Genomic DNA, 17,606 nt, shown 5'->3' with positions numbered 1-17,606 from the left:
TAATTGGTGACTCCAAATTGTCCATAGGTATGAATGTAAGTGTGAATGGTTGTTTGTCTATATGTGCCCTGTGATTGGCTGGTGACCAGTCCAGGGTGTACCCCGCCCAAAGACAGCTGGGATAGGCTCCAGCACCCACCGCGACCCTCGTGAGGAAAAAGCGATAGAAAATGAAGGAATGAGTAGCCATAATAAAAGTAATAAATAAGCCATTTAGGACATAAGACGTGTTGCTGTAAATGTATTTCCCATGGGAGCTGAGCGGCAGGTGGACAGGAAGCAAAGTTGGGAGTCAAGTTTTAGCTTGGTGGAGGTTAAGGTTAGGTTAAACTGCAACAGTTGCCTGTGTTTCTATTTCTAATTCAAATTTTAAAACTTTTTTCTTTTTTTTGTGCCCATTTATTCCCATTTATTCCCATTTATTCGAAGACTACTTCTTAAATACGACTCCAAAATCCAGGCAATTGAATATGATTTGGCTTTGGTCAAGGTCTACCATTCATTACTGCTTGTCATTGTACTTTATGACGCCTTTTAATGCAGATATTTCATGTTAATGGCTGACACTGTGGTCACTCTGTGTTGCAGGTTTGTGAGTCAAGGGCACACATAAAGAGATGTAACGGATGTCTGCATAGATGGAACGCCATCCTCAACACATCCCATTGAGACAATTCAGAACAGTCAAAGAAAGGAGGAGGAGGAGGAGGAGGAGCCAGCGTGGACTGCTGCAGAAAAATGAACAAGGTGGTGATGAGGGAGCGAGAAGGAGGGAGTCAAGGAGGGAGGCGGCATGTGATCACTGCGGAGCCTTTCATTGATAAAGTGGCACGACTGCATCTGGACTCTCCATCATCTTCTTACACTTCCTGTGTGTTTGTTTCCCCCGTCGGAACAACAGCACGGCTCCCCTTGAACTGGTTTGGGAACAACGGGAGGGACGGAGCACCTGTAACTGAGGCAGTACACTCGTCTGTAGACGGATTAGCATAAAGGTAAGCAAGAGTTGTCCTGGCAGGTCCATATCTTTCTACAGACCACAAAAGTACGCAATGTAGGCAGACGTTCCCCTTTTTACTTACCAGGGTACTGCTCTCACCACAGGTACATCTATTACCTATGGTGGCTTTAAGGGTTGAATGAACCCATCACTTGAACACCTGAAGTGATGCATCTGGGTTAGACATGATTGGTGTCCTGGCTGGTCCACACAATAGTGACCACTTTGTTAAAAGGCAGTGTTCCACCGCCACGTGATTTCGAAACTGTTACTTTAAGATACAATTGTTACCTATTTCTCCTTTATATGACTTGTAATGTCTAATTTGGATGTAAAGTAATCCTCTCATCTGCAGTCGTGCAAGCGTCCTGCCTTGTCTGAGGTTATGGTAATCCAAAGTGAGAGACCTCCTGGCTGGTCCACACACACTAATCACCACTAAAGGGAGTAATCTCAGGTTACTATGGCAACAGAAGACATGCTATTATTAATACATGCCAGGGTACCACTCTCACTACTCAAGTATACATATTACCTATGGTGGCTTTAAGTGTCCCCATCATTTTAAATATGTCAAATGATGCCTCGATGCTCAACATGATTGGTGTCCTGGCTGGTCCACTAAATTTGATGATGGAGGATTGCTGTGGCAACAAGGGGACGCTATTCTCTGTTACAAGGCACGGGACCACCGCCACATGCAAGCTGTTACTTTAAGACACAATTACCTATGTCTGTTTTAAATGACTTGTATTTTAATATCTAATTTGGATGTAAACAAATCCTCTCATCTGCAATCATGCAAGCTTCCTGCCTTTCTGAGCTTATGCGACTCCAACATGAGAGGTGACCTGGCTGGACCACACACACACTAAACACCACTCAAGTTAGTGATCTGGGGTTGCTATGACAACAGACAGGATGCTATTCTCAATACTAGTCAGGGTACCAGTTAGTACATGATTTTAAAGCTGTTATTTTAAGGGACAATTATTACTCACTGTGGCTTTAACTGAGGAGTATGTTGGATCAGTGTTTGCTCTGCGTGGCCTTATGATGCTGACACAAACAAAAGATGCAAACTTCTGGAACAAACTTGCATCACACGCATCTCACGGGAGGAGGATAATGCTTTCAAGAGTCCAGCATCTCTTTGTGAGTGTCCCGCCTCCCTCTGCTACTCACCCTCTCGCTCTCTCTCTCTCTCACTCTCTCGCTCTCTCTCTCTTGAATTTTGGTCCATCTGCCTCCTTCACCACCTCCACCTCCTCCTCGCATCCTCTTCTCTTCCACACAGAAGCATCTTGCTCATCTCGGAATTCACGACATTCCCTCATGCCTTAATCAACTGTCCTCTGTCTCTCTCAGTCTCTCCGCCCGTCACCCTGGGATCTACGGAGGCAAGCGGGGTGCCAGTGTCGGCCATGAAGCTGGTCAACAGAGGAGGAGGAGGAGGTGGTGGTGGTGGGGGAGCAGGAGGTGCAGGAGGAGGAGAGAAGACAGCTTTTTCCTTCAAGAAGTGCTCTGCCTTTCAGTTTGTCAAGAGGAAGGTGAGTTGGGATGACACACACACACACACACGCACACACACATACTGTAGGAGTGTGTGCACCTAAACAGCCACAGCCTGTGTGTGTGTGTGTGTGTGCGCCAAAGATGATGTCATTGTAAGCGGGCACTGCTAATCAGGTGCAAGATTCCTCATCTGTGTTTACTGCGTGTGCGTGTGTGTGTGTGCACGTGTGTCATAAAACACTGTTGCGTGAGTGTGCACCACAAGTGTCTGCTGGACAAGAAATAAATAAATAAATAAATAGAAATGATGACATCACCCAGCTGGCTCAGGCTCTATCGTATATACTTTTGGTTCAAGTCAGCTTGTCCTGCAATGTTAGACGATAAGACTCATTTCCTGTGCAGTGTTAATGGCTTGTTACATTAAGTGGTTTCCTAGTGTGGTCAATGTACACTCACTGGCCACTTCATTGGGGACGCCTACACCTGCACACATCTGAGAAGATCCAGTTTCATCCCGAGCAATTGTTCAGCTGGTATTTTAAGGTTAAATTCTTCCATATTCATACTTTAGGCGTGAATTATGCCTAATCATGAGCACCATGACTGTGCGACTGTGATCCGTTTGGTCATTTTTATAGTCGTAAAGATGTCCTGGAATGACGTCACTTGCGTTCAACGTGAGGAAATTAATTAATTTTTGTAGCATATGTTGTTAGTGTGTCATGTGACCTGTGTGTGCTCAGTTGTTATCATGTTGACCCGCCGCCTACAAGATTTTTCCATGCTTTCCATTTCGTCCCAACATGCCGTGACATGCCCTCCACATCATACACATGGCATCATTACGTGCGTGTGTGTGTGTGTGTGTGTGTGTGTGTGTGTGTGTGTGTATGCAGCAGGACAAGGGGGCTTTGTCTGTCCTCTCACTGAAAAAAAAGAACATAATAATTAATTCTAGGTTTCATTTATTTAATTTTACTATGTTATAAATAACATTTTCCCTCAGAATTGTGGCTTTATGAAACTGTTTTTTTTTTCTTATCAGTTTGACGCTATAGACATTGGTACACACAAGACTAGTCAAATACGTATGAGCCAACTAACATTTACCTTCTGTCCCGTCCCCACAACCTTCATTGTCTCCATAAATGTCTGCAAAGGAGTGATGGCCTGCATCTCACATCAGATTGACACACTCATTTCCGCTTCTTTTTCCAGCAAGGGACTGGCCTTAAACACCCCCCCGTCATGAGCTCAGCATGGTGCAGTGTGACCTTTAAGGCTGCACGGTTATGCTAATGAACCCATTCCAGGATGCTGTACTTTTAACACAAACGCGTCAAACCGCAGCTAAAAATGTCTAAAAAATGTTCAGACAAGGTTCAACAAGGCAGGACTTTGTTTTGTGAATTGCAACATTTGTATTGACATCTTCACATTTTTCCACGAAGGTGCGGAGATGGATGAGGAATCCCAAAGTGAGTGTGGAGAAAGTCCAAGGCAAAGGTCTCCTCTACCCGTGTCCCAAGTGTCCCTTGTCCGAGGACCTGTGGTACACGCACTTCCCCTCGCCGTACGGCTGCTGCCACTATGCCGGCTTGCACGGCGCCCACCACTACCAACACGCCGAGCCGCCATCGCCGTGTTCCAACAGAGAACAAGTCAAGAGTCGGGACAAGAGCAAAGGCTGCAAGGTGAGAGTGGCAAAACATTAGGTACAGCAGCACCATGAAATGACATCCAGTTTGGATAGATATAGCATGTCAAATGACATTTTTAATAAAGTCAATAAAAACATATGAGAGCCTTAAAATGCGAAATTTATGTAATGTTGTTGTATTTTTAAAAAGTACATTTATTGTAACCATTATACTAAAATAAAATGTCGAATTTACAATGACAAGACACATTTCATATCTATAATAGAGCTACTAAAGACCTACATTCATTAGACATTTTATTAGGTATATCTAGCCAAAATAGAAGACATACAATGTGGAAATAATAAGTTAATAAGAAGTCTTCAAACTATATTAAAATGGAGGAAATGAGTCTCGTATAACAACATTAATGTCCCTAAGCTGCCTCGCTCTGCCAATTAGCAGATGTCAAAGCAAATGAACGCTTCTGTTGATCTTTCCTCTCTCTTTCAACTGCACCATGACTGTTGTTACATCACATCCTTTTTTAAAGACCCCCCCATCACACACACACACACACACATGGGCTAGTTCATTAATGCTGCAGCAGGTGTTTGCAATGTTGTCCAGTAGTTATGTAACCGCAAGCGTAATGGTTATCCCAATCATCATGCCTATCATACCCATTGTAACCATGCATGTGTGTGTGTGTGTGTGATACAATGAGTCGTCACATTCCCAGCATGCACCGTGTGTGTCTGAGAAACATTGGCGTCATTGTTGTTGGTCTTTATAGTCTCCATTTTTCTGCCAGCATAATATTTAGCTTTGTTCTTTGCTCTGTTCTTGTAGCTATCTCCTCATTTATTCACCCTCCGACACCAATGTCTCACTGGAGATAACGATGTGAGTGTGCGTGGATAGAATTAATGGGTGTGTATCAGTGAAGGTGGGAAAGAGGAGGGTGGTCTAGTTTTTTACAGCACGGTACGTGTTTATTCTTTTCAAATGATTGACTCTGACGGTACTTCTCTTGTATTTGACTTGACATGTAGTTGGCAAATAGTGCGTCATCGGTGAACAGTCTGTCCCAACAACACTGACATAAGTCACAATGTCACAACTTGACATTTTTAATACCTGAAATTGGATATACTTTGGAGTAGTCAGTACACAGCTTGTATAGCAATACAGTCCACCCTCACTACTGTACGTTTTTTCCAAAAAATAATTAATAAATGATTGCTGTTTCGTGGTAGACTATGGCCTATTATTAGGCAAAACAAGTTCTATGTATTATTGTGGACACTAGGCATCAGTATTGTTATGAGACATGATGTTTTTTTTTTTTTATTTATTTGGGCAAATACACGAAACACCACAGTGCATCTCCCACACCAATCAAAATACAACTCTCCATTATTTACATTTGTATTCAACTATCTGATCATAAGCCCAAAAAGAGTAGGCTGAAGCAAAAGCTTATAAATGCCTACCCCTTTTTGCAAGATATAATAATAATAATGTAAAATAATGTTCATGCCACTGTCTTGTTTTCCCCTGTTATTATTGTCATTGTAATATTATTATTGTTATTATCATTATCATTACTATCATTATTGTTATTATCATTATCATTACTATCATTATTGTTATAATCTTTATCATTATAATCATCATTAATATTACCATTTTCATCATTATAGTTAACAATTTTTTTTATTTTTATTTTTTTAATGATTTTATTTTACAGACTTCATTGCTTCTTGTAGAGTGCTGTATCATCAGCTTCCATTACCTTTGACACTACATGACTTTCCTTCCACTTGAGGTTCCCCCATAGGTGCTCAGTTGGGTTCAGGTCCAGGGCACTCACCATCTTGAAGGTGTGTTTGGACTCCTTATCATATAGGAAACGTGCCATCAGACTCAATTTATGCAGTGTCAGTGCATGCTGGACTTGATGTTTCCCCTCAATGAACCGTGGCTCCCCAGTTCAGGCTACACTCATGCAGTCCTAAATAATGACCACCTCCATGTTTGTCTGTTGCCAGCTATTTAGACAATAACGGCTGTGTCTTGAGTGATTTTGGTTCTGAATCAAATTAAGATTGTGGTGTTTAACTTAACAACAAATTTGGTATCAAGATGGCAACATGTTGTTGTCACTTACTCATACCAAGCCCTGAAGGACACACAATTATGCTGTTAAAATGCTGTGATGTGTCAGCACCATTAAAAATGCTTGCGGCTGGGGGAGGGGGGGTTGTGGGTGGACGCTAGCCTTGACCCTGTGCGCTGCCCTGCCTTCACCCTGCTGCAACTTCTGATGAGCCTGTCAGAGCCAAATCTAAATGTAGCTGTGACTCCCATTTTTATGATGCTATCAAGACCAGCGTGGAGCCTTTATGACACCAAAAGCGCCACGCAGGGCCTGAAAGTAGGTTGATTGGAGCGTTTGGGATGAAATGGCTGCATTAAAAAGAAGGGTCACAGTGTAAACATCAAAGCCAATAGATGATATAAAAAAGAAAGGCTTTTGAAGAATTCCTGGAGATGAGCTGAAGCAGCTATTAAGAAGGAGAGGGAGCAGCAGTGATAAAGAGAGATGAGAACAGCTGAGAGGACGCTTTTATTGGAGCAGCAGGTCAAAGCAAAGTGCCCCACTGCCTCAACGTGATCCCAAATCAAAAACATAAATCCTCCTGATAAGAACGTCCAGAGTCCCAAGCACACGCACTAACAAATACGCACACACGCAGCAGAAGCTAACGCAGCATTTCCACTAATCTCCTTCATCAAGTGTCCTTGTTGAGGAGTTAAAAAAAACAAACATATCCCAAATTTTTGCTGACCAATGAATTCATCAATCTGTTCAATCAGTCGCTGCTGAAGATGAATTATTCATCTTAAAAAAATGTATGCGTCCAACTTTGTGTGACAGTTCTTTTCTGGTCCCCAGTTACCTAAGCAAGGCCCATAAAGGAACAGGATGTCACGAGTGCCAATTGAACTGCACCGAGCTCGCTGTCACTTCATAATGAAAGGAGCTTGGAGTGAACATTTGTCCTTCTTATGAGGATTTTGGCACACAAGGTGTACTTTTTAATGAGAGCACAGACCTCCAAAGAGGCCTTATTGTCATTTCACTTACTTTCACTTTATTAGTGGTCCATTTTATTACAGCTTTTTCTTTTTACTGTTATGATGTTATTTGGTAATGGTAATGGTTTTATTTCATTTGAACATGCATCAGATTACAATTGAATGCATCACATAATCAGTTCACAGTTCCACATGTCCAAAAGGAGTAGGAAGAAGCAAAGCTTATTAAATCCTACCCCTCCATCTCGTACTTTTACAATCAGTAACTGTTACATTTGTTCACTATTTTTTCACATTTATACTATATTTATATTCTTTATATATTTATATCCTGTTTATTTTTGTCTTCAGCACACTTTTATCTTGTTTATTAGAAAATTTAAGGCCATTTTTATTCTTATTTTTACACTTAATTCTTAATCATAATGCTTGTTATTATTATTCATTCATTCATTCATTCATTTTCTACCGATTTTCCTCACGAGGGTCACGGGGATGCTGGAGCCTATCCCAGCTGTCTTCGGACGAGAGGCGGGGTACACCCGGGACTGGTGGCCAGCCAATCACAGGGCACATATAGACAAACAACCATTCACACTCACATTCATACCTATGGACAATTTGGAGTCGCCAATTAACCTAGCATGTTTTTGGAATGGGAGGAAACCGGAGTACCCGGAGAAAACCCACACATGCACGGGAAGAACATGCAAACTCCACACAAGGATGGCCGAGGGTGGAATTGAACCCTGGTCTCCTCGCTGTGAGGTCTGCCAGCTAACCACTCGACCGCTGTGTTGTGTTATTATTATGTGTTTTATTATTATTATTATTATTATTATTATTATGTGGATTATTTTTATCTTTATAAGTTGTTTTCTAGTCCGGTGTTGTATTTTCCACAGAGTGAAACCTCGGTTTTCAAACGCGCCAGTTTTTGAGGGAAATGTTCCTGTACACTGTCTCCGTTATCATACAGTATTGCGTACAACATCATTTACAACTTTTATTTCCTATGGGAAAAATAGTTATCCAAGCAGGGGAAAGATAGAGAGATGGAAGGAAGTGAGGCAAAGGAATGGGAGGGAGAGAAAGAGGGATGGAGGCAAGTCAAGCATGTCCAGGGAGAACAGTGATCGCTATCTGGCGTGACTATTGATTACATCTAGCCTGCTGAGACAAGTGCAGTGTATAGACAGCATGTGCAGTAGATTTAAAGCCAAAGGGTGTCAAGTCCAAGCCAGCAAGTCTTGACAAAGATCAGTTGGACACATTCAGTACTGCAATACAGAACAAATGAAAAGTGCATTGAAGGAGTTTAGGATAATCAATACATTTAAGGCCATATCGACTATATTTATGGGTTATGTTGCTATTTAACACAACAAGACAGCTGGGATAGGCTCCAGCACCCCTGCCACCCTCGTGACGAAAAGCGGTAGAAAATGAATGAATGAATGTTCTACATTTAAACTGTGTTGATATACTTTGAAGTTAGCTTGGTTGTCTTGCCATATTTTTTGTTTACGTTTGACTTGGGCATGTTGAGGTTGCACCAAATGGGTTATTCCAAAATGGACGAGTGGGTCTTGAATCAAATCATCACATGAAATTTGGGGGTGGCACGGTGGGCGAGTGGTTAGCGTGCAGACCTCACATCTAGGAGACCAGGGTTCAATTCCACCCTCTGCCATTTGGAGTTTGGAGTTTTTTTTGGAGTGTGGAGTTTGCATGTTCTCCCCGTGTGTGCGTTTGGGTTTTCTCCGGGTACTCCGGTTTCCTCCCACATTCCAAAAACATGCTAGGTTATTTGGCGACTCCAAATTGTCCATAGGTATGAATGTGAGTGCCGGCTGTTTTATAGCCAATCAGTAATCACTAGCTGTCATTTGGACGAGCTAGCCAAGCCTTGAAATAGCATCATGTGCATTTCACAATGAGACAAAGCTGCTCGGAGGCGAGCTCATCTTCAGTGTGGAGATGATCTGCATCTTCTTATGTGAGTCGGATTCTTTGTTTAGCAGTCCGAAGGAGGCGACCTATGACAAATCCATCTCCCTTGCTCTCCCTCGGCGGGGAAACGAGGTCCCGCGGGCTCGCCTCTCATTCACCAGTGCTAATGCATCGAGTGGGAGAATGAGACGAGACGACGCGTCAAAACGCTCGGCTGATTCCATTCAAAGCTCGTCCCAGTTCTTCGCATTGTGCCCTCGCGACCTTCAATTTTATATCAGCGCCAAGCGTTGCTGTCGTCTAGACTTTTACAACACATTCGAGAAGAAGTCCCTCGTAGACTTTGAACTTCAGACTTTCTTTGACGTAATCCTGCCAGCGTTGTTGGTGGCCGGAGTTAATAAGTTGCGTGTGACACATGAAGACTGTGACCTTTTAACGCTGCCGTGACACGGGCGGCAGCTCCAGCTGATTTGGAGTGGATCTCCAGAGAGCGTGATAACCTTCGCAAGTGCACCATTGAGTGAGCCAGTTCACCTTGCTCCTTTCACGCAGAGATCCGCCATTTATTCGCCTTTCCCTGTAACACTGTGTGCACTTTTACTTTTTTAGCGGATACCGACGATTGATACTACGTTATTCTTGCAATATTTAGACTTAATTCCAGTACCATCATGACTACTTTCTTCTGGTGACATCATGACTTTGCTGTAGTATTGCAACTTTGTTCTCATAAGGGGTGGCACGGCGGTCGAGTGGTTAGTGCGCAGACCTCACAGCTAGGAGACCAGGGTTCAATCACACCCTCGGCCATCTCTGTGTAGAGTTTGCATGTTCTCCCCGTGCATGCGTGGGTTTTCTCCGGGTACTCCGGTTTCCTCCCACATTCCAAAAACATGCTAGGTTAATTGGCCACTCCAAATTGTCCATAGGTATGAATGTGAGTGTGAATGGTTGTTTGTCTATATGTGCCCTGTGATTGGCTGGCGACCGGTCCAGGGTGTACCCCGCCTCTCGCCCGAAGACAGCTGGGATAGGCTCCAGCACCTCGTGAGGATAAGCGGTAGAAAATGAATGAATGAATGTTCTCATAAGATTTGTTTCTTAATTCTCATATATGACTTTCTTTTGCTTTTTTGTTTTTACATATACTTTTTAATTTTTTTAAAGGATTATCACCCCCACAAAAATATGAAAGTCTTAATGTAAGTTCCAGTTTTAGTAAGTCCCTCTCTTCCATGCCTCATCCTCCCTTCTTAGTTGCATTGTAAGGGAATTTTGTGGGATTACTGCTGTTCTAATCTGGCCAACGAACCGTGCTAATCCCTCGCTCCCATCTTGATGTTACAGAACGCTTGCCAACAGCGCTCAGCGACGTAGTTATTGCAGTAATTTGGTCCCAGTGGCACGTCATCAGCAGGAGAGCTTAGCGCTGATGTGATCTGCTTCCCGACGATCAATATGCTTACTCAGCGCTCAAGACACTGATGGTATGGCTGTGTTCACACAAGCTGCGATGTTGGGGCCGCGAAAGTAAGACGTCCCACAAAGGACCTTCGTCACAAAGACCTGTCCTCTAACTGTTTACACACTTAAACCATGGCGGAGCTTCCAGGGAAAGAGAAGCGTGTTTACTTCCTGGAAATAGAAGCAGGGTTTTAGACACTTGAATACTTTGCATCATCACAGAGACACGTTAAGACTGTGACGCCCAAAATGAAATCGGCCTAGGGTCCATAGCGTGATGCTGCGGTGCCAAAGGTTAGTCGTATTGCCAGTCCAACAGCAACATGACGCATCTCCACCTCATGCTGCTTCTCACGTACTCGTTTTTCAGGTTGACCTTCCCACCCTCTCAACATCCCTCCACCCCCCACCATCAGCACCTCAGGACTTTCACTTTCCTGCACCTCTTAATAGTAACTACACCATTTTTAGTCACGCCAAATGCATGTCACACTACCCACTCAAACCAGCAATAATAGTGAATGATATATATTTATTAAAGGCTTGAGGCATTTTAATACCTTGCATCAACACCGTGATGCCTCAACTGCAATAATCTTAGGGTCCATATGGGGTGATGTGGCCCCAAAGGTTAGTCGCACTGGCAGTCCAACAACAACACGACGCGGCTCCACCACATGCTGCCTCTCACGTACTCGTTTTTCAGGTTGACCTTCCCACCTTCTTAACATCCCTCCACCTTCCCCTCTGCCATCATTTTCCTCTCAGGACTTCTCACTTTGCTGCACCTTTCTTCGCATTAAAAAACCCAACATGTTTTGTCATTTGTTAGTCATCACAACCGAGGCCACGCACACACGTCACTATAAAGCAGGTACACTCACTGCCGGGGGGGCACAAGATCTTGCCAGATCATTATTATTTTTCATTCAGAAAAATAGTTGTCTTGTGGTCACTATAGGCCTGGGCATAATAATAAATGAATGAATGACGCAATTTTGCCAGCCTCAATATATTGCCAGAGTTCACTCTGTGCATTGCTCTCAGCACAATGAGCCCTTTTCAGTCATACACGCTTTGCCTTGGTGGGTGGAGGCGGGGCCACTAGCATACACACAAAGTGCAGAAGAGTGTAACGTAGTAGAAATGAAATGAATAGATGGCAATATATTGTCAAAAGTATTCTCATCTTGATCTCACCGACTTGTGTATTGTCTCGTCTCGTCACAACCGTACTAATCAGAAATAATAAGGAATGGCAAATTAAAGTTTTTTTATTGGACTTTTATTTTTATTTTTATTGGACTAAAATATTTTTGGGATAAAACACATAATATTAATAATTATTAAATTATGTTATTTATTTACATTTTAATATATATATTTTGAAAATATGCATTTTTCATAACATTGATATAACTGCATTGTATAATTTTACAGTATATTAATTTCTATTGTTTTTCATTTTGGGGTTAGGCTAATACTATTGTTTCTTGACAAAACTGATGTATTGTGTATAAAAAAGACGAAAAATTTAAAACAATTCAACAAATGTATTTTTACAAATATGTAAAAACAAAAAATCAACATACATTTTTTTCCCAATCACAAAACAAAATTTCCCAAACCTCAAGTTGGGACCCAAAACAGATCCCAGATGTGTTACTGGATGCATTTGAAAAAGTTAGGTGCCATTTTGTTGAGGAAGCCAACTTCCCAATTGCTTCTTGAAGTGGAATTCTTTAGAAAAGTGTCTCAACAGCCTCGCTTTAGGAGGTGAAAAGACTACACAGTATATTATTATATGCAGTATATATATATAGGACTGTGCATTATAGAAGTGTGTTGTTTGAAAGGCTCATTGGACAAAAGGCAGGTCAAAGGTCAACAAGAGGAAGCCCAGTCTCGAAATGAGTGACCTCCATACAGTATTTGTGTGTTATGCTTGTGGTGTGTTCATGTTCATCCTGTGTGTTCTCATGCACATGCAGTTTCTTGTCCAAGCAGCCACCAGACGTTCTTTCTCTACAACATGTTCTGCCACAGGCACAGTAAAGTAGATGAGGTGATAAAGGTGTGAATGTCTGTACAATAAAGAGCAGCAGGTCATGGCTCTTACATACATACATACATACATACAGTACATAACTATTATTAAGTATTACACTTGCACACACGCTCTCACTTCATGGGCTTTGCATGCAAACTACACTTTTAATCAATCAAAATGTCACATCTATCATGCTTTTTCTACTTTTCTGACATATATATGTGGTTACAATGTTGTATTCTCGTGTTAAACAATACCAAAGCGTCAAATGATGAGGTTCGAGCATTTGGAAGTGAGCCCTGAAAGAAGTTTTGGATGGCTCTACTGATGTCAGTGCAGCCTGGAGTTCCTTATATGGGCATGCCCAGATACAAAGTAGGCCCACCCTCTGTGCTTGGCTCTGTCTATTGTGTTAGCTATGGTACACAGGAAGTGTTTGTTCCCGTTCAAGGGAAAGATCATTTTGTTCAGCTTTCCTAAATAGGCAAGCATCAGGCAGAAGTGGTTGGAGTTTCTAGTTCTCAGCCAGCAAGAGAAAAATATGAAATTTGAACGTAATAAATTTTAACGAAATGTGAAAGTTGAACTCTTGGCTGCACGGCGGAGAGTGGTTAGTCCACAGGCGGCACAGCTAGGAGATCCGAGTTCAATTCCACCCTTTCTGGGTTTTCTCTGGGGACTGCGGTTTCCTCCCACATTCCAAAAACATGCTAGGTTAATTGGCAACTCCAAATTGTCCATAGGTATGAATGTGAGTGTGAATGGTTGTTTGTCTATATGTGCCCTGTGATTGGCTGGCCACCAGTCCAGGGTGTACCCCCCTCTCGCCCGAAGACAACTGGGATAGGCTCCAGAAAATTAATGAATTAATGAAAGTCGAACTCTTCTCGTAACATTGCTATTTTTTTGTGATAGTATTTTGACATAGGTTACTTAACACTACTACAGTTTTTGTTGGGAAATTTTGTACATTTAATAGTTTTTTCCTCCAAATATTACTAAATATTTTATTGTTTTTCTGTAATAATATGACTGGATTTTTATCATATTTTCATAATATAAATATGATTTATTTTACTTTTTTTTCTCTGTAGTAGTTTGGCACCTTCACTAATCATTAGAATCCATTCTGCCTCTCGGTACTTATCCATAATTACAGTGCAGGGAGTTACTGTATCATTCACACAGTTATTTGCTGATTTGCAAGTTGGGATACACACAGTCCCAATCTCCCTGCCGCACATTTCCAGCAGTGCATGCAGTGGTGTTAGCGGAGAGGCCCCTTCGCTGATAGCAGCCTTGATAACGCTCGTTAGAAGCGGGCCGCAGTCACTGAACCTGTCAGCTGGCTGTGCCAAGGACGCCATTTAGCTTACGTAACGGACATTCTGGGTCACTACAACATCCATCATGCTGGATTTGCTTCCGTCCTGTTGAACTGCAGCGTTCACCTTGACCGCTGCTGGCATGACGCTTAGACACTCCTGATCTAAATTTTGAGACCAGTTGACAGAATTGACATTTTGCACTGAGGTTCTACGTTGAGTTTGAAAATGAAATAAGACATGGGAAAAATACATTTTTGAGTAAGCTGATTTTTGAGCAAGGAACTGATGTCCATTTTTGCAAACTTCTCTCACCATCCATGAAATGTTCTCCATTGGATTTAGGGGAACATGCAGGATGGTTCAAAAGAGTGAGATTATTCCTCTGGAAGAAGTGCTTTGTGCCATACAACACAGACATGAGGGTTGCCCCACATATCCAGCTGCTGTTTGACGCCCCTGCACAACCTGATGCTCCATTCTTCCATTGAAAGATCATGATGTGCTGCACCGTGTAGAAAACATCTCAGATGCGATCTCCTTGTCATGCCGGTCATGTCGGAAGCCATCAGGACCGTCAAGGTTACCTTTTTTTTTTAATAAATAAGAAAACTTTCTTCCACCTTTCAGTAGAGACGAGGCCTTTGGAGACCTTTTTTCTTTTTAAAAGCCTTCTCCTGCAGATGCCTTCTGATGTTTATTGGACTGCACTCGGCACCAGTCACAAACCTTCATTTGGGTCCAGGATGGATCTTCTGCTTCAGGGCTGGTGACATTTTTGGGGGGTCTGCCGCTTGACTTGATGAGAAGTTTGAAATGTCTTACTGCTTCTCTGCCATTGCCATCAAGAGATCATGGGGGAAGAACTAAATCTGAAACACTTCTATGCTAGGACTATGTTAAAAAGCCATAGCATTTCAGTATGTGGAATCAAACTATGGAATGGATTGAGTAAGGAAGTCAAACAATGCACAACTATGAGCCAATTCAAGAAACAATACAAGCAGTTGATGTTTGCTAAATACAAGGATGAAGAGTCTTGAACCAGTCATGATGTGCTATATATATCACTATATTGACACTTACTATGGTCATATCACCTCGTACTTCGGTACGTGACCAAAAAAAATTGAAACTATATTAGGAAAGCAGGAAGTGAACAAATGTAACAGTGACTGATTGTAAAAGTACCAGATGGAGGGGTAGGATTTAATAACCTTTGCTTCTTCCTACTCCTTTTGGACATGTGGAACTGTGAACTGATTATGTGATGCATTCAATTGTAATCTGATGCATGTTCAAATGAAATCAAACCATTACCATTACCATTACCATGATAGTGTGGATTTTTGCATTTTGAAGCTCTACTTACAATCTCCTTGAGATCCAACAGTGCAAAAAATAAACCCTTGCAATTTTTCAACTGGTTTAAAATTGTGATCAGGAGTGTACTTTCACTTCAAACGTGTCTGTGTATGTGACGGGTTTATATGAATTAGGTGTACGTCTTCAGTTGTATGTTCAATGTGGGTGAGGGTGTGTGTACAATCCTCTTAAGTGACTCACTGGCTTCTTCCTCCTATGGAATGCAAATACTGTATAGAGAGATGTTACTGCCTCCAGCTGCAAGACTTCTTGAGGCTATTTCCCTCTATGGAAGATTATTCTGCATTCCTTTCACACTGTTGCAGAGCTTATGTTCACAGAAGGTTTGTGTTTGTGTAACTATTGATAATATTGAGTCCATTTGCGCTGTATTTTAATACTTACATGAGCTAGGGGAAAAAAATCTAATAGAGGAAAGTAAAAAGTTAGTAAAAAAAATAATAATGTGCCTTAAAAATCAAATAAAGCATTTTATAAATATATTATAAAAATTATAAAAAATAATTTTATTAAAGAAAATTTGTGTTTTACTTGTTTTTATTTGTAATTTTATGTGTTTTATGTGCTACTGACACGTGGTGATTAACCAACGCCGATGTCGTCTTCCAGGTCAGGAAGTGGAAGATGCTATCTGGTCAGATGAAGGAGTCCGAGCCAGATGCCCATCTGGGCTGCTGTCAGTCTTGGGGGGCTCACTGCTCGCCCTTCCTGGCCAGCCCCGTCATGGTGGAGTGCTCCATCTGTAGCGGACCTTACATCAGCTACGCCCTGGAGGACACCTGGCAGCCACGCCAGCGCACGCAGGTCTGTATCTTTTGCACTTTCATGCACGTCATCTCATCGCTTAAGCTTCTATTTCATGCTTCTTTAACTTGACCTACTTTCTTTTGACTGTTTGTTATTATGCGTGCATACTTTCCTGCACTACAACGCGTCAAATCCCCCACGATGGATCAATAAATTATTCTGCCTGTAAAGAAACAAATGCAGTTTTGGGAGCAGCCCCGGGATATGTTTCCCCAGATTTAATAGGAAAAGCTCAGAGAATAATGACAACATTAAGGCGTGCATAACATGTGGGTGCTGATCCAAAGGGACTGTGAAGCCTTGGCGGAGGTTTGCTCTGGCATAAGTGAGGAAAATTATATAAATACTGCACGATAAAGGCGGATACCACTGGAATGTATTGGGACACCAAATTCCATTAAGAGAAAGCGAAAAGCCCACACAATAAGATGAATTTGTCAAAGTACTCACCCCCCCTATTGTGTTGCCGGTGCTACACACCCCATGGTGGCGCTGTTAGCAAACCCCAAAGCTGACACCTGACCTGACAAAAAATCACACAACCCAATGTGATAAACACCCGCTTTAGGGTGTTTTGTAGCCGAATGACAAGCACACGTGTGTAAAATTTGAGCAAGGTTGGCTCAAAAATGGCTGCACGGCAACCGAGTGGTTAGCGTGCAAGCCTTACAGCTAGGACACCCGAGTTCGATTCAACCCTCAGCCTTCTCTGTGTGGAGTTGGCATGTTCTTCCCGTGCATATGTGGGTTTTTCTCTGGGTACTCCAGTTTCCTCCCACATTCCAAAAACATGCTAGGTTAATTAGCGACTCCAAATTGTGTGAGTGTGAATGGTTGTTTGTCTAGGGAAACATCATTTTGTTCAGCTTTCCTAAATAGGCAAGCATCAAGCAGAAGTGGTTGGAGTTACCAATTCTCTGCCAGCAAGAGAAAAATATGAAATTTTCTTGAATAAGTTGAACTCTTGGCTGCACGGCGTAGAGTGGTTAGTCCACAGGCCGCACAGCTAGGAGATCCGAGTTCAATTCCACCCTTGGTGGGTTTTCTCTGGGGACTGCGGTTTCCTCCCACATTCCAAAAACATGCTAGGTTAATTGGCGACTCCAAATTGTCCATAGGTATGATTGTGAGTGTGAATGGTTGTTTGTCTATATGTGCCCTGTGATTGGCTGGCCACCAGTCCAGGGTGTACCCCGCCTCTTGCCCGAAGACAGCTGGGATAGGCTCCAGGACCCCCCACCCCCATGAGGATAAGCAGTAGAAAATGAATGAATAAATGGCTCAAAAACATGGACACCATCAAGCAAATATTCAGATTCTTGTGTTGATCCAGGAGGCTGTATCACAAATGTAAT

At 42.3% G+C, this 17,606-nt stretch overlaps 1 protein-coding gene across 1 annotated transcript in view; it reads left to right on the top strand.

The window, feature by feature from the left end:
• The first annotated feature begins 613 nt into the window (after positions 1-613).
• sgk1 (serum/glucocorticoid regulated kinase 1) overlaps positions 614-17,606 on the top strand; it is a 32,514-nt gene continuing 15,521 nt past the window's right edge. Inside the window, exons 1-5 of the mRNA XM_058056721.1 lie at positions 614-747; positions 902-995; positions 2,369-2,550; positions 3,970-4,212; positions 16,054-16,248. Coding sequence (XP_057912704.1) covers positions 2,425-2,550; positions 3,970-4,212; positions 16,054-16,248 — 564 coding nt within the window. The 5' untranslated portion in view covers positions 614-747; positions 902-995; positions 2,369-2,424. The remainder of the gene's footprint in view (positions 748-901; positions 996-2,368; positions 2,551-3,969; positions 4,213-16,053; positions 16,249-17,606) is intronic.

The sequence above is a fragment of the Doryrhamphus excisus genome, chromosome 19, assembly GCF_030265055.1.
Source record: "Doryrhamphus excisus isolate RoL2022-K1 chromosome 19, RoL_Dexc_1.0, whole genome shotgun sequence".
Classification (NCBI taxonomy): Eukaryota; Metazoa; Chordata; class Actinopteri; order Syngnathiformes; family Syngnathidae; genus Doryrhamphus; species Doryrhamphus excisus.
The sequence above is the reverse complement of the archived record's forward strand: the minus strand, read 5'-3'. Positions and strand labels throughout refer to the sequence as shown.